At 43.8% G+C, this 25,928-nt stretch overlaps 1 protein-coding gene, 1 non-coding gene and 1 pseudogene across 4 annotated transcripts in view; 2 read left to right on the forward strand and 1 right to left on the reverse strand.

Moving 5' to 3' along the window:
- Positions 1-938: 938 nt before the first annotated feature.
- On the forward strand, positions 939-1,068 carry LOC125389180 (U6atac minor spliceosomal RNA). The gene has a single exon (XR_007228417.1). It is a non-coding gene; the product is annotated as a U6atac minor spliceosomal RNA (small nuclear RNA).
- A 16,412-nt stretch (positions 1,069-17,480) lies between these two features.
- Atp5mg (ATP synthase membrane subunit g) lies at positions 17,481-23,796 on the reverse strand. The gene is made up of 3 exons (XM_048417181.3): positions 23,657-23,796; positions 18,909-19,069; positions 17,481-17,677 (listed from the first exon to the last, which is right to left on the reverse strand). Exons 1-3 carry the CDS (start codon positions 23,706-23,708, stop codon positions 17,579-17,581), a joined length of 312 nt encoding a protein of 103 aa, XP_048273138.1. The 5' UTR covers positions 23,709-23,796; the 3' UTR covers positions 17,481-17,578.
- The window catches only part of LOC125388842 (phosphatidylinositol N-acetylglucosaminyltransferase subunit A pseudogene), a 35,197-nt pseudogene continuing 32,084 nt past the window's right edge, over positions 22,816-25,928 (forward strand). The window contains exon 1 of one of the 2 annotated variants that reach the window (XR_015001619.2): positions 22,816-23,293. The product of XR_015001619.2 is annotated as a phosphatidylinositol N-acetylglucosaminyltransferase subunit A pseudogene, transcript variant X2 (transcript). Of the gene's footprint in view, positions 23,294-23,666; positions 23,799-25,928 lie in introns of those variants that run through there. The other variant, XR_015001618.2, reaches the window with a different exon arrangement.

Raw genomic sequence — 25,928 nt, forward strand, 5'->3', positions numbered from 1 at the left:
AAGGACTGAGCTCCTGTCTCCTCCCACCTTATAATCCTTTCTCTACCCAGCCATATCACTTTCTATCTGTCTGTCAGTACAGACCTCAAGACCTCTATGGTTAACTAGTGTCTAGCTTCGCCCTCTGATCTTCAGGCAAGCTTTATTTGTTAGAGCACAAAGTATCACCACATCTCTCCATCTCTAAATGACGGTTTCTCAGAGCCATATTCTTAGACTGCCTCTATTTTCATTAGTTTGTCTGTTAATTCAAACCCCAAATTCTGCTACCTGGAAGGCTGTAGATGCTGAAGATATAGGTAAACACCCATGTGCTCACTTGACTTGGGATTCCTTCCTAAGCAGTCCTGCCTACTCCCCAAACTGTGCATCTAGCACTAAACACCATTCTGAATTTCAGACACACCTACCTAATGCTTTGTTGAGTATCTTCTCTAGTATGCCCTTGTGCTGAAAGCCTCTTTGCTCTGGTTTGCCGCTTGTGTTCCCTCTCCTAAGCACCCTGCCATGTACTGCTGTTCTCCATAGATTTCTCAGCATTGTGCTCTGATGCTGAACTTCTCAGGATGGAACTCTGACTGCGGTCCTTTAAAATACTTTAGTAAGCTTAGCCTTTTCAAGATCCTCCACTGACTCTAAGTCTCCTTCACCCTTTGCCTTCTGTGGCCCTGCCTTGCTGAATTCATCCCATGTAGCTGCTCAGAGCCGTCTGATCCTGCTTTGTCTAATGTACCCATCTTCCCCTCCTCATGCCCTTGGCTGGCTTCTAGTTCAGTATCACCCTCTACACCCCAGCCTTGCTCAGCCTCTCCTGGGGGGTCCCTCACACGCAGTCTAGACGCCTGCTGCTGACCTCACCGCACCTTGCGCTTGTATGGCTTGTGAGTGCTTATTTTGTTAACTCCTCCACTGGACTCTTAGAGATAGGAAACGGAGCTGTGTCGTATGATGGAGAGAAGTTCCGCCCTCCTGATAAAGACAGAAGAAGCCCCTGGGTCCTTGGGTTTAATAACACACATACAATTAAGGTATTGCCAAGTGCTTTGTGGCATCTAACCATTGTTGTAGCTCCACCACCGTGTGATACATGCCTGGACTCAAAGATGCTCAGAGCACAGTTTTAGACGGCTTTCAATTATCACTGGGGGGGGGGTGTGTCTCAGTATTAGAACACTTGGCAGGCAAGCGTGAGGTCCTAGGTTCAATCCCTGGCAGAGGGAAAACAATCTAGAAACGTGCTTTTTTATTATTAGTAATTATTTTGGTTCTTTGACACAGAATCTCACATTATAGGTTTTGTTGGCTGGCTTAAAATTCACTCTGTAGCTCAGACTGACCTTGAATTCATATCGATCCTCTTGCCTTAGTCTCCCAAGTACTGAGATTATAAGCACACACCTTATATCTTGCTAGGAAGTATGTCTTATAAAACTTCAGAGCACAGGCTGGCAAGGTGTCTCCGTGGTAAAGGCACTTGCCATGCAACCCTAAAGGAACTAGAATCTCATCCCAGAACACACAGTAGAAGTAGAGAATCAACTTCTGATCTCTGTCCTCTGTTTCTCTGGATAGCAGCAGGTGAGATACTTCCTTTTCTTCTTTCAGACCAGGCAAGATGGCTCATGCGTGTAACCCTAGCACTTTGATGTGGGAGCAAGGTAGGGAGTTTGAGGTCAGTCTTAACTGCATAATAAGTTCTAGGCCAATCTAGAATGAAACCCTGTTTCAATAACTAAATAAATAGGGGCTGAAAATGGCTCAGGGGTTGAGACTGCTAACAGCTGTCCGTAACTCCAGTTCTAGGGAATCCAAGCCTTCTTCTGGCCTTCGTAGGCTCCAGGCACATGTGTAATACACAAAGATATATGCAGGCAAAATGTCCATATGCATAAAATAATAAATAAATAAATAAATAAATAAAATTCCTCATTATATCCTTTAATCTGGCAACTTCATCTCCTGCGTTGTGAGGCCTGAGGCTGGAGAGAAGACTCTGCAGTTAAGAGTATATATTGCCCTTGCAGAGAACCTGGGCTCAGTTCCCAGCACTTGTGCAGGGCAGCTCACAGCTGCCTGTAAATCACAACTACCTGCAACTCCAGGGGCATCTGATGCTTCTGTCCTCTCCGGCCACCCACTCTCATGTTTACACACAGACATACAGACATACAATTAAATAAATATTTTTTTAAAAAGTTTCCAGGCAGTAGTGGTGCATCCCTTTAATCCCAACACTTGTAAAGCAGAAACAGGCGAATCTCTGTGAGGTCAAGGTCAGTCCGGTCTAAAGAGCTAGTTGCAGGACAGTCAGAGCTACACAAAGAAATCCTGTCTCAAAAAACCAAATAAATAAATAAAGTTGTAAAGGTCACATAGGATAGGACTTTGAGTGGGCTCATTAATCATCATATAAATCTGACTTTAAATCATCCAGCTGGAAATTGCTCATTTTCAGAGTCACACCCATTTTATCATCCCTGCTCATTCTTCCTTTATGCTGTCATTGCCGTGGTTCCAGGAAATGGAAACATTCTGTTTGCTCTAAATTACCTTGAAAAAGTTTGTTTGATCTATCCTTACCAAGTAATGTTTGCTTTGTTTTTAATACAAGTAAAAAAAAAAAAACTGGGGCGGGGGAATAAAACTGACAGTATTATCCCTAAACGAGATGTCTGTTTATAAAAGTCATGCTTCAGTCTAAATGTGTGGTTTAATATTACCTGCAGTTATCCAGCCAATTCTCTAAGGCTAACAGGACCACAGCTCAGTAGATCTAATTCAGAACAAAATTTTATCCATAGATGGGATGGAAAATCTAGGTGAGGATTAAGGTCATAGCCAAGGTACAAGAGGAGGAGGAAGTCTGAGTTAATTATAACCTTGGTTTTGCCTTCTTAATTCCAGGAAGCTGTCCCTTAGCTAGGTGGACAATGTGTTGATTGAGGCACATTCTTAGAGGCGTTAGAAGCTACCAGGTCTTGAGTTCTGAGATGTATTCCGTAAGGGACAGTGTATTGAGCAACTAGATATCTATCATTTAAAAAGACCTTTGAACAAGGATTTGGTTATTTTCTTTCTGGCAATCATAACTGGCCTGAAAGATTTGCCAAACGCCATCACTCTCAAAACCAGTTGAGTAAAGGTAATTTGGCACGTTGTTGTTGTTTACAGTGCTGGGAATTAGATGGAGGGCCTTGATATATGAGGCAGACACTGTATTCCCACATACTTCCAAGGACTAAATTTCCAGCCCCTTGACATGTTTTTGAATAAGATCATAATGGATATTTTAAAAACATTTTTACATTACGTGTCTGTGTGTGAATGTGTATACAATGGTGCCAAAACTTGTGTGCATGTGGAGGTTGAAGGACAATTTCTGAGAGTTAACTCTCTTTTTCCTTTGTGTGGATTCCAGGATTGGGGCTAGCTCCTTTACCTGATGAACCACATCACCGGCTGCCATTGCATTTATTTGCTAATTTTTAAGACTTTAGAAATTATTGCCAGCCAGGCAGTGGTGGCACACACCTTTAATCGCAGTACTCGGGAGGCAGAAGCAGGCGGATCTCTGTGAATTCAAGACCAGCCTGGTCTACAGAGTGAACTCTGTAGAGAAACCCTGTCTTGAAAAACAAACAAACAAAAAAATTATTGTCTGGATGGAGAGTGGGCTCAATGGTTAAGAGCGCGTGTTGTTTCCCAAAGGACTGGGGTTCGATTCAAAGCACCCACGTGGCGGCTCACAACCATCTGTAATGGCAGCTCCAGGAGGTTCATTGCCCTTTTCTGGCGTCCACAGGCACCAAGCATGCATATGATGCATAGACATACATGCAGGTAAAATACCCATATATAGAATAAAAATAAAATTAAAAACTGCTATCTCAGCACAATGTATAGATGTATTTAACCATCACATGGCACTCCATAAGTACCTATAGTTTTGTTGTTATTTTGTCTTTTTTTTTTTTTTTGAGATGGGTTTCTCTGTGTAGCCTTGGCTGTCCTGGAATTTGCACTGTAGACCAGACTGGGCTCAAACCCACAGAGATCTGCCTGCCTCTGCCTTCAGAGTGCTGGGATTAAAGACATATACAACATCACCACCTGGCAAAATTTTTATGTTTTTATGTATCTATTCAAAATAATTTAATTTACAAAAACAGCAATGGACAATTGTGTAAAAACATACTTATAGTAGGACATAATAGGGCATTATCAGGAGGCAGAGGCAAGTGATCTCTGTAAGTTCGAGACCAGCCTAGTGTACAAATAAAATTCCAGGACAGCCAGGACTACACAGAGAAACTTGGTCTCGAAAAACCAAGCAACTACAACAAAACAAAAAATCATACTCTGGGGGCTGGAGAAATGGCTCAGCAGTTAAGAGCACTAACCACTCTTTCAGAAGAACTAGGTTCAATTTTCAGCACCCACATGGCAGCTAGCAACAGCTTTCTGTAACTCTAAGGTCTGACACCCTCATACAGTCATCCATGCAGACAAAACACCAATGCAAATAAAACAATACGCTGGGTGGTGGTGGCATATGCTTTGAATCTCAGCACTCAGGAGGCAGAGGCAGGTGGATCTCTGTGAGACCAGTCTGGTCTACAAGAGCTAGTTCCAGGATAGCTAAGGCAGTTACACAGAGAGCCCCTATTTTGAAAAAAAAATCAAATAAATAAATAAGTAATTAAAAAAATCATGCTTAGTGCTTACTGTTTGTGAGGCAACAGAAAACAGAAAAACAAAACCATGAGAAATGGCCGCCATTGCACAAACCCAAGACTTCATGCTCTGTGGGTACACATGTATGTAGATACATATGGAAGTCAGATGTCAACCTTGGGGTTTATTTCTTAGGGGTGGTCCACTTTTTATTTGAGACAGAATCTCTCACTGCTCTTTTATTTTAAAGATGTATTTATTTATTTATTATGTACACAGTGTTTTGCCAGAAGTGGACACCAGATCTCTCATTAGCCACCATGTGGTTGCTGGGAAGAACAGCCAGTGCTCTTAACGTCTGTACCATCCATCCTCCAGCCCATCTCTCTGGTTTTGACCTAACCAAGTAGGCTAGGCTGGCTGGCCAGAAAGTCAAAGGAATCTGGCTGATTCTTGTCATCGTAGTGCTGGGATTACTGTTGCTGTTGTTGTTGTTGTTGTTGTTGTTTTTCAAGACAGGGTTTCTTTGTGTAGCCTTGATTCTCCTAGAACTATAGACCAAGGCTGGCCCTGAACTCACATAGCTCTGCCTGATTCTGCCTCCTGACTAATGGGATTAAAGGTGTATACCACCACAGCCTGGCCCAGTGTTGGGATTATAAATGCATGCCAGTATGTTGCACTTTTTTTGTTATTATTGTTTGTTTATTTGTTTTCTGAGTCCAGGTCTATGTAGCTCTAGCTGGCCTGAAACCCTGTGTAGATCAGGCTGGCCTGGAATGCATAGAGATCTGCCTGCCTCAGGCTCTCCAGTCTTGACGTTAAAGCCATGTGCCACACTATTCCTGGCACCTTGGTTTTTGAATATGGGTGCTAGGATTGAACTCGTCACTTCACTGACGGAGCTATCTCCCTATCTCTAAGACTTTGTACTCTAACACAATAATGTAAGCCTAAACCAGGAATGGTGACTTACTCCTGTAATGTCGGAGGAGTCTAAGGCAGGAGGATTGATGTAAGGCCAGCCTGGGATACACATCTCTATAAACCAAACCAAATAAACAATGATGTGCTGGCTTATGTGTGTCTTATATCAGTTTGACAAAGCTGAAGTTATCTAAAAGGAGGGATCCTCAATTGAGAAAATGCCTCTTTAGGATCCAAATGTAGGACATTTTCTTAGTGATTGATGAAGGAGGGCCCAGCCCATTGTGAGTGGTGCCATCCCTGAACTGGTGGCCCTGGGTGCTATAAGAAAGTGGGCTGAGCAAGCATGTTGAACAAGTCAGTACTAGCAGCTCCCTCCACAGCCTCTGCATCAGCTCCTGCCTCCAGGCTCCTGCCATGCTTGAGTTCCTGTCCTGACTTCCTCCAGTGATGGACTATGATCTGGAAGGGTAAGCCGGATAAACTCTTCCTTTCCCAAGTTGCTTTTGATTATGGTGTTTCATCACAGCAATAGAAACTCTAAGAAAAATGACAATAAAAAACTGAGTGTGGACAGCCCAGGCTTGCTGAAGAATCCACAGGCCCAGTGGGGTTCTCGTGGTCCTGGCTGGCTGAAGACATCCACAGGCCCATTATTGTGAGCAAATACATGGTGTTGAAATGGGAGAGAGAGATGTGGACCGGTTCATGTGCTGTGGAAAGAAGCAGAATTGAAGAAACAAAGGCAGTGAAGAACAGGCTGATGTGGATGGCCTGCTTGCCATGGTGGTATCTGGGCCCTAGCTGTTGATAAGTGTCATATCTGGGTCCGTGGTCCTACCCCAGGCAAGGTCTGTGTTGATATCATGGCCCATGTTACCACCTAAGACCACATGATGCCTGGGGTCTGAGCCGCCACCTGTGACCATGTTGGTGTCTAAGGACGGTGCCACCACAGGGGCTATGCCGAGCTGAGTGGCCTGCTCTGCCACCTGGTGCCATGGGGACATCCAGGCCCCAACTGCCACTGAGGGCCATGTCTATGTCCATGGCTTTATTGCAGCAAGGGTTTGTGTTTATGTCCATTGCTCCTGTTACCACTGAAGGATGCCCAGGGTCTGACCCATCACCTGAGGCCATGTTGGTGTCTGAGGGCCATGCTGCTGCGAGGACCATACTGATCTGGGTGGCCTGTGTTGCCACCCAGGACCATGTCTGGGTTCATGGATCTGCCAAAGCCCATTTGATATTCTGTGGTTCCTGTTACCACCAAAGGCCATGTGACTACCTGGGGCCTGGGCCACATCTGGGGCTATGTTCATGTCCCAGGGCCTTGTGCCACTGGGGCCATGCTGCCCGAGTGACCTGTGCTGCCACCTGGGGTCATGGTGACATCTGGGCTCAGGCTAATGCTGAGGACCCTATCTGGGTCTGTGGTCCTACTGCAGCTGGAGTCTGTGTCAATGTCCGATACCTGTATTGCCACCAAAGACCACATGGATGCCTGAGGTCTAGGCTGCCATGTGTGGCCATGTTGATGTCTGAGGATCATGCTACCATAGGGGCCATGCAGATCTAAGTGATGTGAGCTACCACTTGGGGCCATGGTGAACATCCAGGGTCAAACTGCTGTCAAGGACCATGTCTGAGTCCATGGTTCTGTGGCAGCTGGAGTTTGTGTTGATCTCTTCTGTGACCCATGTTACCACAGAGGGCCACAGGAACTATGCGTGTTGAAATCCAAGGGGCATGCTGAGCTGGCACTGCCCTTTGCTGGCCCTGGGAGAGCTGACCTTCCCCTTCACTGGCGGCTACAGCAGAGGAGCTGGCCCCACACTCAGGATGGGCAAGAAGGGCGGCCCCAGTGACCCAGACTGACCAAATCAGCTCCCGCCCAGACCCACATAACAGTAGGATAGTTAAGAGGCGTTTCATTGAGGGTGCAGTGATGATGGTGTATCAGAAATTGGAGCCCTCCAACCAGGCAGCAACTCATCGCAGTGCATATTTGCGAGTAAAGTTGAGTGAACAGAAGGGTAGAGCAGGACACACGGAGCTTCAGTGCCACTAAGAGGAATGGAGAGATGTTGGAGCGGAGGGAAAGATGGATCATCAAAATGTTTTGTTTTTAACGAATATTTTTAGAATTTTGGGGGTGATGCTATGGGGACAAGGAAGGATGGATATGCAGGGCTTGGGAAATGAACAGGATTGGGGTGCATGATGTGAAAGTCCCAAAGAATCAATAAAAAATTATGTTTTGAAAAAAGTCGCGTGGGAGGGGGTTGTGGGGGAGTGGGGGAAGGGGAAAGGGGAGAAAATGGGGTTGATATGTAAAATTAAAAAATATTTTAACTAAAAAATATTAGTGCAAGCTGTGCAGTGGCAGAAGACACCACACCTTTAATCCCAGCATTTGGGAGGCAGAGGCAGGCGGATCTCTTTGAGTTCAAGGCCAGCCTGGTCTACAGAGTGAGTTCCAGGACAGCCAGGGCTACACAGAGAAAACCTGTCTCTAAAAGCAATGCTGGGCATGGTGGTACATGGCTTTAATTTCAGCAGCACTTGGGAGGCAGAGCCAGGCAGATCTCTGTGGGTTCGAGGCCAGCCTGGTCTACAAAATGAGTTCCAGGACAGCCAAATATACACAGATATAAAGACACCTGTCTCAAAACCCATCCCCTCCAAAAAAAAAAAAAACCAAAACAAAACAAAAAACAAACAAATAAAAAGATCAGTGTGTTCTGTAGCATGTCCTTGTAAACTCAGCATGTATGAAGCAGAGACAGGAGAATCACTGTAAGTTGGAGGCCAGCTTGATCTATGTAGAGAGCTACAGCTTGGGTTAGAGTGAAACCCTGTCTCAAAAAACTGAAATAAATATTTTTTCTTTTAAAAAGTAAATCTAAATTGAAAGATTGTGGAGCTAGTTCAGTGGGTAACTGTGTGAGCATGAGGCCCCGAGTTAAATCCCCCAGAATCCATGTAAAAAGCTGGGCATGTTCTCATACAACTCAACTCGGGGAGAAGAGGGCATAGAAGAAGAGTCAGAGACAGGGGGGTTGTTGGAGCCTGCTGGCTGCCAGGCTAGCTCCAGGTTCAAGGAGAGACCTGTCTGAAGAAAATAAAGTAGAGGACTGGAGAGATGGCTCAGCGGTTAAGAGCACTGACTGCTCTTCCTAGAGGTCCTGAGTTCAATTCCCAGCAACCATGTGGTGGCTCACAACCATCTATAATGAGATCGGGTGCCCTCTTCTGGCCTACAAGCAGGATACTGTATAAATAAATAAATACTTTTTTTTAAAAAAAAGTAGAGAATGACAGCGCTCTAATGTTCTAGATTCTTCAAATGACCACAGGTGCACACCCACACACACATGTGCATACACATACACATATACCACGCTCAAACACATTAATACATACATGATAATAATAAATATAAAAAGTTAAAGCAAAAAGATTTTACAAGTAAAAAATTAAGCCAGGCAGTGGCACACATCATTTTAATCCCAGCACTTTGGAGGCAAAGGCAGAAGCAGAGGCAGGTGGATCTCTGTAAATTCGAGGCCAGCCTGGTCCAACATAGTGAGTTCCAGGACAGCCAGGGCTATACAGAGAAACCCTGTCTTGAAAAACAAAGCAAACAAAAAACTGGAATAAAATTAGTTTGCCATTGTAGGCTGTGGTAGTCACTTGGATATCCTATACCAAACTGACATATACAAGGTAGATAAAACTGCAATAAGGCGCAAGTGAACCCCCACTTTTAATGCTTGCTCGATTCCTGGTGCTTTCATTTTCCCCACCAGTCCTGCATTGCCTGACTTTCGCTCCACGACTCCGAGTGTCACTAGACTTGGTAGTCACTCTCCCATGGTGTTCTCATTGATGGTGTATTAGAACATTTACCAGTTTGCTTTTGTTTGAAGCAGGATCTACTTTGCAGTTCTGTTAGCCTAGAACTCACTCTGTTGATGGCTGGAATTGAACACAGAGCCATCCTTTTGTCTCTGCTTTAAGAGTGCTGGCCTTAGAGGTGCGTGCTACCATATTTGGCTTAATTAACTTGCTTTATTGAGTTCCCTACCCTCTTGAGACCCAGAGTGAGATGACATCAGGGTAAAAATGCGGGCGGTCCTTAGGGGAAATGGTAGATAGTTTAACATGTAAGCTATAATTCCAAACCACACAACAGTGTTTTAATTGCTTTTGGATTTGACAACACGGGCACTGGAGTTTCTGAAGACAGCCTTTCTTGCTTCTCACAAGAAGTCCAAGGTAGGGGCTGGGGAGATGGCTCAGTGGTTAAGAGCGCTGACTGCTCTTCCAGAGGACCCAGGTTCGGTTCCCAGCAACCACATGACAGCTCACAGCTGTCTGTAATTCTAGTTCCAGGAGATCCAACACTCATGGCAAAACACCAATGTACATAAAATATAAATAAATAACTATTACAAACAGACAAACAAAACCCCCCAAGACAAACAACAACAACAACAACAAAAGAAGCCCAAGGTATAATTCTCATCAATGCCCATCTGTAGGGTGCATGTTGAAAATCCTATAAAGAAAAGCATGTTATTCATGGTGTTCTCTCAGCTGCACTGAGGATGTCCCTGAAATGCAGGCTTGGCAAAGAAAGAGTTCAGATGGTAGGTTTCTGAGACATTCCAGGGATTTTTCAGGAGTCTATTGTGTAAGTCCTCCGTCCAGGCTCTTCAGCTGCCCACCTCCTGGCTCCTCCTTCCTAGGCCGCAGGCAGAGGCATCCCTGCATGAACAGCCAGGCAAGCAACACTGTGAACCAGGATCCAAATCGGTTTGAACGCAGGAGGTTGAGATTCGGGAGTGACTCAGCTGGCACCAGCTCTGGAACAGTCTCAGCCTGCAGGCCTTCAGGAAGTGAGTCCCCAGGGGCCTGCATCTCCCCTTGTGGCAGGCTGCCACCAAACCCTGCTGTTTATCAGCCCAGGACCAAACACAGCAAGTGGAGTCTGCTTTTCTCATCGCTTGAAACCCTACTGTATACAGGCCAGATAATGTGATAGGCTAGGATTGCAAAGAGACTTGGATACCATGTCTTCCTTAAGAAGCTTACAGCTTAGCCAGGGACGTAAAGGTAAATACAGCACTACAGACCAACGATGTGGGCTGTACAAGGCATCCGTGGGCAGGCAAGGGGGCAGTTTGGGAAAATCTGAAGAGACTTCTCAAAAGAGGTGATGAACTGAAGAAGGGGGACCTGTGATGTGCCAGGTAGAAGGGGCAGGTCCTGAGGCAGAGGGAGAGTGTCCTGAAGGGGTACATTCATTCTGTCCGTCACAATGTGTACGAGTGAGTTCTGTATGCTTGGAGCTTGCAATCTGCAGCACCTAGTTCAGGCAAAGTGTACCACTTGCTGTGTTTGGTCCTGGGCTGATACACAGCAGGGTTTGGTGGCAGCCTGCCACAGGGGGAGATGCAGGTCCCGGGGGACTCACTTCCTGAAGGCCTGCAGGCTGAGCCTGCTCCAGAGCTGGTGCCAGCTGACTCACTCTTGCATCTATATTTATATGGGTGCAAACAGTGGTAGGTGTGGGGATGATGTCTCGGAAGTGGAAGCTCTCCAACTGCTTACATTTTCTTAGTCAAGTGGGAAGCAAGATCATCTGTCGATGGAAATAATCATGGCCTAAGGAAGAGAAATATAATATGATTGGCAGGTCTTATGAAGTGCTGTCTTAAGGGTCTGATGGTGAGTATGAGATGAAGCCAGTCATCTCAATTGTTTTCTCCAGCTTCACTTAGCTTCATGGGTGAGGCGTAGAGTAGTTAAGGCAGTTGAATTAAACTGAGGATGTGGTTTTGGCAAATGAGTTCCATGGTGAGAGGCAAGGAAATTGAGGGTGTGTTTTAAAGAATGACTACCACAGACTATAGACCATAAATAAATTTGGAAAATGAGGGAAAAGTCAGGGTTCTGAGGATGACTTTGCTCATGGTCAAAGTGTATTCAGATAAATGCAGTTGAGCATTTGCGGAAATGGGCTGGCAGGTGGTTAGACAGGGATGCTGTGTTTTAAGGCTATGGGAAGCAGTGCTAATGGAAGGCGAAAGGCTAACTGTTGGGGAGTTTGGAGAGGAGCTAAGAGCTCACGTTGTTGGATCATTTATGTAGATTTTTCTCAAAGTTAAGCATGCTTTAGAATTACATGGAAAGCCAACAAAATGCAGACTGCAGGTTTCTACGACCAGGTTTTCTGGGATAGAACCTGGGAACTTTCATTTCTAAGATCCTTGGTGAGGGCTGGCAAGATGGCTCAGCATGTAAGGGTGCTTGCCTCCAATCTGAAGACCTGAGTTTGATCCCTGGAAACCACATTTTGGGAGAGTATTAGCGCCTACATGTTATCCTCTCTTCACCACAAGTGTTCCACAAACATATAAAATAAATAATTTTTAAAAAATATTCTTGGTAAAAGTGATGCTACTGTGGTCCAGGGACCATTGTTTGGAAACCAATGACCCACATCTATGTTGAAATTGCCAAGTAGTATGGCAGTGGTTCTTAACCCGTGGGTTGTGACCCCTCATGGGAGGTGTGTCACATATCAGACATCCTACACATCAGATATTTACATTACAATTCGTGACAGTAGTAAAATTAGTTATGAAATAGCAACCAAGTAATTTTATGGCTGAGAGTCACCATGACATGAGGAACTGTATTGAAGGATCGCAGTGTTAGAAAGGCTCAGAACCACTGTTATAGAGTGACAATGAACCAGGAGACAAAATGGTCAAGAGATAAAATCTGGTGATCCGGAGGCAACCATAGGCAGTAGTAGACAATCACATGACTTAATATTTAAAAGTTGTGTTTTTATGGGAACTGATTAGAAACTATGTGACCAAACAATATTTGGTAATTAAAATTGGGATTAAGGCAAAGTCAAAGATAGATTGTTAAGGGCCATGCGTGCCAGTGTGCTAATTAGTATGGGAGGCTTCTGTGTGGGTACAGGGAAGTACACTGCTCTAGCGTGTCCCTGGTGCACTGCGCTGGTACTCATCACCAGAGGGCACAGTCAGGGCAATTTGTGTCCTTGTAGAAATGAAAATCAAGCTAATTAAGGGATAAGAAGTCCCACAAAGCTATATGGCATTTAGGGTTAGGAAGATTGCTGCCTAAGAGGCAATAAATCTTGGCATAGCTTGAGAGTGGCTCAAAACAGAGTTGAGGCAGTAGGAAAGCAGGATGATCTATGGAAATATACCTCAGGGGCATCGATCGCAGGGATCATGAGCGTAGCTGGGACAGACTGCAGCACAGCACCGCTGTTTGGACCCCATTTGTGCTTCCTTCCTTACTACCCACAAGTCCTAGCCAGTCCTCATTGTTGCCCCTGCTCAGAGCTTGACCTTTGATCTGTTAGGAAGGTAAATCCTAAATGTAATGCGTTTTAAAGAAAGTGGAGGGCTAAATGAGACAGTCAGTACAAGTGTTTTAAAAATATAAACAGCTAGTTGGGTGGTGGTGGCACACAACTTTAAACCCAGCACTCGAAAGGCAGAGGCTGAGGCAGGAGGATCTCTGAGAGTTCCATATCACCTCATCTACCATAGTGAGCTCAATGGCTCAATGCCAGTCTAGGCTACCTGGTTACTCTCTCTCTCTCTCTCTCTCTCTCTCTCTCTCTCTCTCTCTCTCTCTCTCTCTCTTCTCCTGTCTCTTTTGGCAGCACTGATGATCAAACCCAGGGTCTTGTTCATACGAGGCAGGTGCTTTACCCCTAGGGGTTGGTTTTCTGGGGATCTGTTTTGTAGCCCTAGCTGGCCTCTGCCTCTGAAGTGCTTGAATTCTGTGTGTGCAGCAAGATGTTTGCCTTCACATTACTCTTAAAATAATGAAAGAATCCGAGGCTGGAGAGAGGACAAGCAGTTAAGAGCACTTGTTGATTTCGAATAGGACCTGGAATTGGTTCGTGGCTCCAACCATTTATAACCCAGGAATTTTCAGGAAATTCAACTCTCTTTTAGACCTCCTTGAGCACCAGACACACATTTGGTGCACATAAGTACTTGAAGGCAAAACATTCCTACACATAAAAAGTCTGCAAAAAGCAAAACAAGACTCAACAAAAAGTCTTTGCTGTTTACTGACATTATGTGTTTGTTTTGTTTGAGACAGAATTTCTCTGTAGCTTTGGAGTCTGCCCTGGAACTAGCTCTGTAATCAGATCAGTCTGATTTCAAATTCAGAGATCTTCTTCCTTCAACCTCTCAAGGGCTGGGATTATAGGTCACGTGTCACAGGCCTGGTTTATGCAAGGCTGAGAATTGAGCCCAAGGCCTTGTGTGTGCAAGGCAAGAAATCGGCCAACTGAGCTGTACATCTCCAGTCCCAATCAAATCCTTTTCCTAAAAAGAAATTGTATTAGCAGATGGGTATGACTGGACACAGGTGAAGGTCAGTGGACACCTTACAGGAGTTGCTTCTCTCCTTAACCATGTGTGTTCCAGGGATTTGAATTTAAGTATCAGGTTTAGTGGCAAGTAGCTTTACCCATTGAGTCATCTTTCTGGCTCCATGGAATAGCCAGGCTGGCCTCATGATCCTTCTAGTTAAGGATCTTCAGCATATCCTGCTGCTGTACACAACCAGGCCGTGCAATTCTTAATATGGCATAAAATGTATTTCATGTTCTTATCAACATTCTGGCTTTATCCCTCACTCCTGTCCCCTGTCCACTACTTCAGACATACTGTTCTTCCAGAGTGCCCACTGTGCCAGAAATTTCAGGTGTGCTACCTTTTCTGTTCTTCTCTGAGACAGGGTTTCTGTGTGTAACAGCTCTGGCTGTCCTGGAACTCACTCTGTAGACTAGGCTGGCTTCAGACTCAGAGATCCACCTGCCAGCCTGGTCTACAAAGTGAGCTCCAGGATGGCCAGGGCTGTTACACAGAAAAAGCCTGTCTCAAAAAACAAATCTATCTACCTACCTCTCTCTGTAATAGGAAACTGCGGGCAGGCCTGTTTTTGTCCCGCCCAGCTCCCGCCCAGCTAGCTTAGCCCCGGAAATAACAACACACAAATTGTATTCATTTAAGCACTGCCTGGCCCATTATCTCTAGAGAGTTAGTTACTGGCTAACTCTCACATCTTGATTAATCCATTTCTAATGATCTGTGTAGAACCACAAGGTGGCTTACCGGGAAGTATTCAGCATGTCTGACCTGGTGGCTGGTTCCATGGCATCTGCCCCATTGTCCTCTTCCCAGCATTCTGTTGTTTACTCCGCCTACCTAATTTTCTGTCCTATCAAAGGGCCAAGGCAGTCTCTTTATTGACCAATGAAAATAACACAATAGACAGATAACCCTCCTCCATCATCTCTCTCTATATATAATTTTTTTTTTTGGTATGGGTGTTTCGCCTACATTGCATGTATATCTGTTCACTATGTGCATGCCTGGTGCCCAGAGACCAGAAGTGGGCCCTGGATGCCCTGGACCTGGAGTTAGATAGAGATGGTTGTTAGCTGCCATGAAGGTGCTGGGATTTGAACCTGGGTTCTCTTGGAAGAGAGCAGCCAGTGCTCCAGAAGAGCCTTCAGATTGTCCTGTTCCATTTTCTCTGTTGGCATTACAGGTGCACACCTGTTTTTTGCCACAGACTAGCTTTGTGGTTGTTTCATACCTTACTCCCTTCTTATATTCTCCTGGTTTGAGACAGGGGCTCTAAGTAGCCTAGCCTAGCCTTGTACTCTTGAACCTCTGGCCTCACTCTTGAGTGATATAATTGAGAGCAAGTGTGCCTCCCTGGTTTATTTTAGGCTATCTCCAGACCTCTCATGGTCTAACTTCTCAAAGTAGTCTGGGTTAGCCTCTTTCAAGTGCATCTTCCTCTATTTTCATCTAAAAACCAGACTGGGCTCCCAGAAGAGGGAAGAGTCTTAAAGAGGCTTCTATATCTAGGAAGTACTCGGAACTTAGATGGTACATATAAACAACTGAACTACAACAACAAAAAGCACTCAGCATTCACAACTTTCACGAACCCATACCGTTCTCTGCTAAGAGGTAAGGTATGTGGAGGCACTGAAGGCAAGCAGCCTGGTGAAATCCAGCAATGACTACAGCAGCCCAATGCTATTCTAATCTAAGGGACTCTAGACACATATTGTGAGTCAGTCAGAGGTATGCTGTAGGGTGAAGGAGGAAGTAGTGAAGTAGAAACTGAGGGCCTTCTGGTGTGACTGTTACTTAAAAAGGAACATTACATAGCATGAATTTTGTGAGCTACAGCAGGCACTGGCTGACTTCACAGCATCGTTATGTGCTTCGCCTGGTTAATTTTACCAGTCATGTACTACATGGAAGAGAAATTCCCCTAAACCACCACAGAAGTCCTCGGCAGTCCTTCACTTTGATGCAACCTATACAATGGGTATTTCTGGAAACAGAGTGATTTCAGTTTTGATTACTTGTGCTCATGTTGAACACCATCTCATATTTTGGAAGAGTAGCAGTCTCCACGGTGACCTTGTTATCTCTAGAAAAGCTGTGTTGTTTCTTCACTAGTGTATAGCAGCACTGTTCCAAATGCAGGATACAAATGTGGGATTAAGAGGACAAAAGCTGAACACTATGATCAATATTGTACTGTAGACCATATGTTTTTACAAGAAATGTACAAGAACCTTGCTTATCAGCAGCTGTAACAATTAAGAACAGGTTAGAAACACCCCTCAGCCAAGCAGAGACTCAGGCTGCAGCAGAAGGCAATGCTGATCAGTACCTCCTCTTACATCCAGACAAACTGATGCTAATCACTGTTTACTTCAGGCTATGATCCACCACTTACTCTTGGATGACACTGTCCTAATTGTTATCTACTGCATCTTGCAAAGCTACCAAAGTCATAAAACCAGATGAATATGACACGTCCCAGTTAGATTTTTTTTCTTTGAAAGGGAGAGAGAGAGAGACAGAGCTGTTGTAGCACTAGGTACAGACCAGGAAAGTTTTGAACTCAAAGATCTGCCTGCTTCTGCCTCATAAGAGCTGGGATGAGAGGAGCATGCCACCACACCAGACCATCCCGATACATAGCTCTTCCACCTTGTTCTACTGTCAAAGTCATTATAAACATACATCGAAGAATACTACCCCCTACTATTCTTTCTTGAGGCAAATATTCAAATTGACAAGTACCCCCAACACTTTTACAGAATAGTTGAGACAAATAATCCAATTTTCTTTTTTGTAATTATTATTTTTGAGATGAGGTCTCATCTAGGCCAAGTTGACCTTAAACTCCTGCCCCCCCCCCCCATAGCTCCTTTTGAAACAAGGTCTCATTATATTATATGATCAGGCTGGTTTTGAACTCCTCAATTCAAGGGATCTTAGTTCAGTCTTTTCAGTCGCTGGTGTATGCCACTACATCTGCTTAAATTTTTGGTGTCTCTCTCTTTTTAAAGATAGGAGTTTCATTGTATAACTATGGCTGCCTGGAACTATGTAGATAAACTTGTCTTCGAATCTGTTGTGATCTCCCAACTCTTCCTCTCAATGGCTAAGCCTACAGATATTGGCCACTATGCTTGCATAATAATGTTTTAAATCTCTGAATTAAAATTGTATCATCATGTATTATGTACCATATATAATACATATATATGTATATGTTATATGTATTATATAATACACATATATGTATATGTATACACACACACACATATAGATGTATTCACACTCATCTTTTCTAATTGCAGGTTAAACAGACACACACTCAAACCTGTACCAATGGAACAAGGCCAAAGACAACATAACTTACTATCAGAAAAGGAAAAACTGTGACCATCTATGCAGTACTTGACAGAGAAACACTGCTATTTGACAGTTGGTATTTTATTCAGATAGCAGTCTCATTACATGTGGTCCAAGAATATTGAAAGAACTCAAATAAAATCAGATGTGAAGGTCAGTTTTCACACATCATAGCCAACGATGCCACGTTTGCCTATGATCTCTCCGACATAAAACCACATCCACACCTCAGTGGCCACCAAACCATTCAGCACAGCTTCCTGGAAAAGAGAAAGCACAAATTTTAAGATACTTTAAAAAATAAACAAACAAATAAAAAAACCCAACACATATTTGAAACTATTCTCTCAGATTGACAGAGAACATAAGGATGCTATTCAAAACTACAGAAGAGTTTTAGCCAAAGTCAGGAATTACTGATGTTCAATGTTCAACTTCTGAGAACCTTGAACTTTCAATTTTGTAAGTCAAATGGGCTTATAAATTCTTTCAAAGGAATTTTTAAAGACCTGAACTGACTTAACCCTTTCATTATTACTTTATGAGACACTTTATGGGTCCTAAAACAACCCACATCCTGGAAGTGGTTCAAACATCAGACAGGGCACTCATAGGAAGGCTTGTCTCTAAATAGACACTTCTGTCCATCAAAGATGAAGAACTCTGTCTTCTTCCCTTTTACACCTCATTTTCTTCATTTTTATTTACTATTATTTGGTTTAATTCTTTCCAAGTATTCAATATTCATTTTATGTTCTAAGCCCTTGAAGAGAGAGGAAAAAAAAAACCAACAAAACAACCCACACATGGTTCTAGAAATCACTGTTTCATTCAAACACAAACTTGGATCTAGAAACTCTACTTGAAAAAAAAAAATACTTAGATGCCTTTACTACTATTAACAGAGGCATTTCTGGAGGTCATTTTCCCTTTGGTTATGCCAGAGGCCACCAGAAGCCTCCTGCCACCCACTCCCTAGGTGAGGGCTCTAGCCCCAGCAGTTACTAAAACTGGGACTTAAAAGTCAAGTTCCAATTCTTGTGGCCTTTAACATACATGCAATTTGAAAACCCAGATTTTAGCATTTTTGTTCTGCGTAATAATTCTAGAGGTTTTTAGATGAAATGGGGATAATTCTAGGACAAAACCAAACCAAACCAAACCAAAAACAAAACAAACAAAACAAAAAACAAAAAGAAAAAACCAGCAAAAGCGGCCATCAGATTATACTATACTAGCTAATATTAGGAAGGAAATCAAGGCTGCCAGTTATTCAAGATGCTCACCTTTATGCTCTAAGACCAAGACAAAGAATTAGCTAAATTATTTCTATCCAGATTACAAAATTTCTTAGCAGCCAAAAAAGATTCTCTCTCATTATGCTGGATTCTACTTTATTGGGAAATAGATATATTAACCAAAAGAATTGGAAAAATTCCCCAATACAGACATTTTCTATCACAAACATACTTTTTCATAGCCCATAGTTACCTTAACTGTAAGATGTTTGAAGCTACCAGTTTTAGCACTTTGAATTATTTTTTTCGCACTCTGAATAGCTGCAGGGAGTTCAGCAGGGGTTGGGGGAACCAGCTCAACCTTGGCGTATTGCCAAAATGTGGCCAATCGAGGCTTCGAGTAAGTCACAGCAGCTGGAAAACAAAACATAACAAAACAAAAAACCCAGGATGAACTCACTAGAGATGGAAAGAAGCAGATGTGTGGGCTGGACACAAATATTTATTCATGTATCACATCCACTCACTGCTTGGACCGAATGTGCAGTGGGTGTGAAAAGTCAGAGCTGCTGCTCCCTGCTAACAAGAAGCTTTTAGAGATGCAGAACACCTGTGTCACAGGGCCACTCAACTGACAGGAAGCTCTAAGCAGTCAATTATGCTAGGACTCACAGTGGCCAGCTAGTATTTACTCACCTCTGAATGGCAAATCTAATTAACTGTAAAGTTACTGGTTCCTAATTTGAAACAAAGACAAAGCAATTTATTCATTTTTCTTTGTAGAAACATCGTACTTGAAGAGAAGGAGTCCAGAAGGGTAAGAAGATACGTAGAACAGCATCCTTTAATAGTAAGATTGAAGCTCATCACGATATTGGCTACAAGTCTAAATGGAATTATATCAGTTAGTATCCATTTCTGGTACCCTTAGCAATGTGTGCTGGATTAAATCTCTTTCACTAGAGCACAGTTGCACCCCCTTTCAAAAACTGCACTCATAATACAAATAAAATTTACATGTATTGGTAACAGCAATTGAAACTAGACTACACCGGGTGGCGGTGGAGCACACCTTTGATCTCAGCACTCGGGAGGCAGAGGCAAGGAGATCTCTGAGTTCAATGCCAGCCTGGTCTACAAAGTGAGTTCCAGGACAGCCATAGCTACACAGAAAAAACCCTGTCTTGAAAGATCAAAACCAATCAATCATCCAAACTCCTAAATCTGCTAGAAATTCCCTAGAATCATAAGCCAAAATTCCTTGATGTGTTCACTATTTCACATCAATTAATTCAGTAGGAGAAGTAATGACGAAATCAGCAGAGTGTGGAGATGTAGCTCAGTGGTAGAGCACTGTTTCTGGACTGAAGTTGTGGCAAAGAGAGACAGAGACACACAAATGGAGGAGAGAAACACATAAAGAAACTGCAAAGGCAGTCGGGCAGTGGTGCCACATGCCTTTCATAGCACTTTGGAGTCAGAGATAAATCTCTGAGTTCGAGGCCAGCCTGAACTACATAGTGAGTACCAGGACAGCCAGAGCTACACAGAGAAACCCTGTCTGGAAAAACAAAAAAACAGGGCTGAAGAGATGGCTCAGAGGTTAAGAGCACTGGCTGCTCTTCCAGAGGTCTTGAGTTCAATTCCCAGCCCACACATGGTGGCTCATATCCATCTATAATGAGATATGGTGCCCTCTTCTGGCCTGCATAGATAAATGCAGACAGAACACTGTATACATAATAACAAATAAAAGAAAAACAAACAAACAAAAAGGAAACTGCAAGAGCAAGAAGTGCTCTTAACTACTGAGCCATCTCTATCATCATTTATTTATCTATACAGACTAACATGCAAATATAAGTATGTGTCTGAATATCTGTTGTGTTGGCTAATTTTGTGTCAACTTGACACAAGCTAGACAAGCTAGAGTCATTTGGTAAGAAGGAACCTCAATTAAGAAAATGCCCCTACCAGTTTGGCCGGTGGGGCATTTTCTTGATTGGTGATTGATGTGAGAAGGTCCAGCTCACTCAGGATGGTGCCACCCCTGGCTGGAGGTCTGGGTGCTGTAAAAAGGCAGTCTGAGTAGGGTGGTGGTGACAAATACCTTTAATTCTAGCACTTGGGAAGCAGAGTGAGTTCAAGGCCAGCCTGGTTGATAGAGTGAGTTCCAGGACAGCCAGAGCAACACAGAGGAAACCCTGCTTCAGAAACAAACAAACAAACAAACAAAAAACCAACCAAAAAACTCAAACAAAACAAGTAGGTTGAACAAGTCATGGGGAGCAAGCAGCAAACAGCACTCCTCCATGGTCTGTCTCTGAAGCTGGCTCTAGGTTCCTGCCCTGATTTCCCTGGATGATGGATTTCATGCTGTAAAGATGAAACACACCCTTTCCTCTCCAGCTGCTTTTGGCTATGGTGTTTATCACAGCAAATGAAACTGTTCACTGTCAACTTTAAAAATGGACTCTAGCAGCAAGGAAAAAACCCAGTACCTAGATGGTAATTTGTAATTTCATTGTTTAATAAAAGTAACTAGGGCTTCTTGGAGAAATGGCCAATTCTAAGGCTGGGCTGAGAAAATAAAAAGATTCATCATCATGTAGAACCAAAAAGACAAGGCATGTTAAGGGGCAGAGGTGCCAACTTAAAAGATCTACAGATGGCCATGGCTGGCACAATCTCAGCAATAAATGACACATAATTAGATATGAGAAGCATGGAATAAATTTAAATGAGCCAGTGCAATGTACAATTGAAAAAAAGAAATGGGAAAAAAATGGAGACAGATCTTTCTTACAGAATTCTACTTGATCTACATAGAAGATGGATCCATCCACCACTCTAACAGAAAAACCCTCCTATTTTGGTTACTGGCTTCTAAAGAATGAGTATAGAGACAAAAGAAGACATAAGGCTGTTCACCACCATTATATCATTGTAAAATAACATTCTTTTTTGGGGGGGAGGGGGTAAATGTAGGAGGTGGACTTGCTGAGAAGAGGTCTAGGAGAGGGAGGGGGAATGGTGTGCGCATGAAAAGGACTAAAATTCATTATATAAATGTATGAAACTGTCAAAAATAAAAACAGGCAGAAGTGAAAACATTAGGTTAGCAGTGGAAGATCTTATTAGATCAGGATATGGGTATGGGCTAGGTAGTGGTATTTCATGTCTTTAATTCCAGCACTTGGGAAGAAGAGGCAGGAGGATGGATCTGCGTTCGAGGTCAGCCTGGTCTACAAAGCCAGTTCCAGGATAGCCAACCTACATAGGGAAACCCTGTCTCGAAAAACCAAAACAAACAAACAAAAAAAAACCAAAAAAAGAGATTCTTCTCAAAATCCCTATTTCCAGACTAATCAGCAGAGAAACTCAAGATGACCAGTTTGGGGAACATTCTTCAGGATATCTAGACAGATACCTCAAAGTTGCTGAATTTTCAAAGATTAGACCTAAGAAAGGGGAGACTGGAGAGAATGACAACTAATTGTAAGATAATACCCCGAACTGGAACCTAGAAGTGAAAGACATTAATGGAAAAACTGGTGAAACCCAAATAAGATCCCCAGGGGAGAGAAACCAGATGCTGACCTTCCTGGGGAGATCTGATGATAAAGCTACAAACCCTGGGGAACGGGAGATTAGTCACATTTAATACAGCAGCCTACGCTGTAGAGCAAAATCCACCTGATATTCTGGCCCCGTCAGAGCCCCACATCAGTACTTCTGGAGAACAAATTACCTTTCAATTACTCACAATAGTAGAAAGAGGTATGTGTTGTATGACAAAAGATAACATTGGTAATGGGTCTTATTTTTGATTTTTATCAGTAAAACCAGTTTTAAATTCTTGAATACAAGCTACCTAAATGATGCGAAAATCATACTGTTAGGAAAAAAACTTCCATATGAAATATTAAAAATCGCACCTTAAACCACCAAAGTCCAAGCGTCAAGCCTTCTGAGTGTATTGATGTAAAAATCCTAACGGTTTGCAACAGATAGTGTGACAATCTTAGTAAAGGGAAAGCTGAAAACAAGAAATGCTTTGGGAAAATGTGGAAAACGGCTTACTAGCCCACTAGTTAGTGTTCTGTAGGAGGGAAGCCAGTATTTAGAGAGTCTGGTACTCTACGGTATTCAATAGCTCATTGTTGTTTGGCTGCTGCTGAAGGGGAGGAGGAAACAAATTACTAAGCGTCCAAACACAGCAAAATAAGCTCAGAAGCACGTTTTTAAAATTCGCTTTCTATTCATATTTTATCTGAACATTTAGAAATTTAGCTATTTGAAAAATCTGATCTTCAACCACGTGTAGTACAATATAGAAGAGAGAAAAAAAAGTAAATTTTACCTCCCGCTTCAGAAATACAACGAATAATCTGCTGCTCAGAAGAGAACGGTACTGACAGAATATATTACTCAGGCGTGTGACTATTCAGTGTTCATCAGCGATACGGCGGTCTACCAGGCTTTCCAAACACAGCAAGCCCACGGAAGCCAAGCCACCATGACAAAGACGACTGCCGACAGGCACCGCTATCTATGCGGACTGGGGCAGGGACATTGATCCCTGCCTTCCAACTTCCCTTCGCCGGACTCAGGCTTCTCTAGGCTCTGACCCAGGCGGTAAGCAAACACAACTTTCAAAGGTCTTACCGGTCTTGAAAATTTTTTGATGATTTCCAGATGCTTCGCCAGACCACCTAAGGAGGCCTGACGTGCGACTTTTCCCTGTTTCCGCCCTCCCCTCCCCAGGTCTCCAGGGCACGGTAAGGGGGCCTCATGGCGTTCGTGGCGGAGGGAAGCCAGGCTTCTTCACACGACCCTCTTCACGGGAGCGGTTAGGGCCCGAAGAAGCCGGGAGCAGGCCGGGCGAGGCTGCAGCCTTACGGCTGCCTCCGGACGGCCCTGTCGACGCCCGCGGGCCCCTGGGTGCCCACGGCACACTCCTCCCCCGCCCCCCGCGAGCCTCCCCCAGGCCGCGCTCACCGGATACGAGCCCCGGGGCCTTCTCCGCGAAGTTACGGAGGAACTTGGCCATGGTCTAGGGTGGAAGGTCCGTCTCCTCGAACCGCCGGCTGAATGTCACCCTCGGAAGGACCCGTGGCAGGCCCCCTACCCCACTTCCAAGGTCAGGCTGCCCCTCTCTGTGCCTGTTCAAAATATATAGGCATCCCTCCTGTGTTTGTGGAATCTAATTAGCCAGTTAATTTTATTCAGCACAAATAAAATGTAGGTATGAATAGATGAGGCAAAAGAACATATAGCGAATAATGACTTTTCTCGGGAAATAGGCATTGCTTGGGGCAGCCATTCATGGCGGCCCGGAAGACAGTTGAGGTGAGGAAATGCGCATGCGTTGTTGATTTTCTTAGCTTGATCTCTACTTTGCTTGCGGCAGTTTCGTAGTTTTTCAGAGAACGTGGAAATTGAAGCTGGAGGGCGTCGTGAGATGCTTGTGGGCTGATATGTTTGTTTTAGAGACATAGGTCTAAGGCTGAAAAGGAGCTTTAAGGGGCCATGTAGGCGTCACATAACCCAAGTCACCAGACTCACCCAACCAATGAACCACTTCTTTAATTGGCTTCCCCCACCCCTCTGTGTAGCTTTGTGCCTGTCCTGGAGCTTGCTCTGTAGACCAGGGTGGCCTCGAACGCCCAGAGATCCTCCTGCCTCTGCCTCCCGAGTGCTAGGATTAAAGGCATGGCCACCACTGCCTGGCTAATTGACCTTTTATAGTCCTATTTTCCTCCGCAGCCAGTATCAAAATTGGAATCCAACCACGGTTTTCCAAACAAGCCACATGGAGCTATGCGGACAGGAGGAAGAAGGTCATAAGTACTGAGGGTGCACAGTATGCCGTGCAGTTTGTAATGCAGTAAACGCTTTGAGTATTGTTCCCTTAAAGACAGAGATTCCTAAATGGTCATATAAGGCGTCTCAGAGTTGTAAGATAAAAACAGAAAGGAACATAAGATTAGGTAGGCATGGTGCTGATCTTGAAGACCTAGAGAGCCTTGATGTGTAAAAAGAAAAAAAACAAACACATTCCAAAGGGCTGGAACTTTGACATGACAGGAAAAAAAAAAGGCGTAGGAAAGTGACATTTTATTAGAACAAGAAAAGTTCTGGAGAAGCCTAAATGTTAGAAGTAAAACGGGATGAGACCGTTAGGTAGAAAGATCAGAAGTGAGATAAAGGAGTCAAGAGCATATCAATTAGAGGGACAAACTGTCTTAGATACTGATGTCAAATTAAGGCAAGAAAGATAATTTGGGTGGTGAAACCCATGTTATTTCAGCATACAGGAGTCTGGAGGATTGGGAGTTTCAGGCCAGTCTGGACTACAGGGTAAGACTATGTATTTTTGGGAAAGAAAAGGCAAGCTAATTATCAGTATGAATATCTGTGACATTAACTAGAAAGAATTCCAAAACCTCAGAAACCAGATTGCATCGACGAAGAAATATAGACGAGAATAGAAGTAAGTTAGACAACCCGAGGGGAATGTGGAACTCAGGATAAACTGAAGCTTGAGAAGGGGAATTGTCAAGAACTTCAAGACAGCAAAGAAGAGAGGAATTAGTTTGCAAGTGGTGGAACTTTTCCATGAATGGGAGATGGGAGAAAAGTTTCAAAGTGAGGAATCTGACGGATGCCACCTGAGTGTAAAAGGTAAACGGGAGGAGAGAGAATTCTAGGTGAGGGGCCAAGCTTTAGATAGAATACCTTGGACACTGAAGGGTCACTGGGCAGTAGCAGAACCCACAGCCAAGCTTTAGATAGAATACCTTAGACACTGAAGAGTCACTGGGCAGTAGCAGAACCCAGGTTTGTGTTGCAGCAATCTAAACATGCAACAGTTGCCTGTACTTTAGGTATCAGAGCAGAGGATAATATGAAATGAACCCAGGCTGAGATCCTGCATGTCACAGGTACAGAAGCAGGGGATGAGGACATGGTAGCAAATTATTAAAGGAGCTGGTGTTTAGGCTAGATAAAGTAAAGCCATAGGGTGCAATTTAGAAAAGAAAAAAAAAAGATTCCTTGAGACTCGTCTTCTGAGAACAGTCCCAGGGTCCCTCTAGAGGTCTATGGTGAGGTAGATTAGGCCAGCCAGGTCACACATATTTGCTAGTACCTTGCTTAGAGGGGGGTGGCAAAATCCGCTAGGTTTTCAGAGGGACTTCTGAAATGTCACTAGTTTTTTCTTTCTGTGGTGGTAGTATTGGGCTTGAATTTAGCAATGTCTATGTTAGGC

This window comes from Myodes glareolus, chromosome 4 (genome assembly GCF_982192425.1).
Source record: "Myodes glareolus chromosome 4, mMyoGla1.1, whole genome shotgun sequence".
NCBI classification, from domain to species: Eukaryota; Metazoa; Chordata; class Mammalia; order Rodentia; family Cricetidae; genus Myodes; species Myodes glareolus.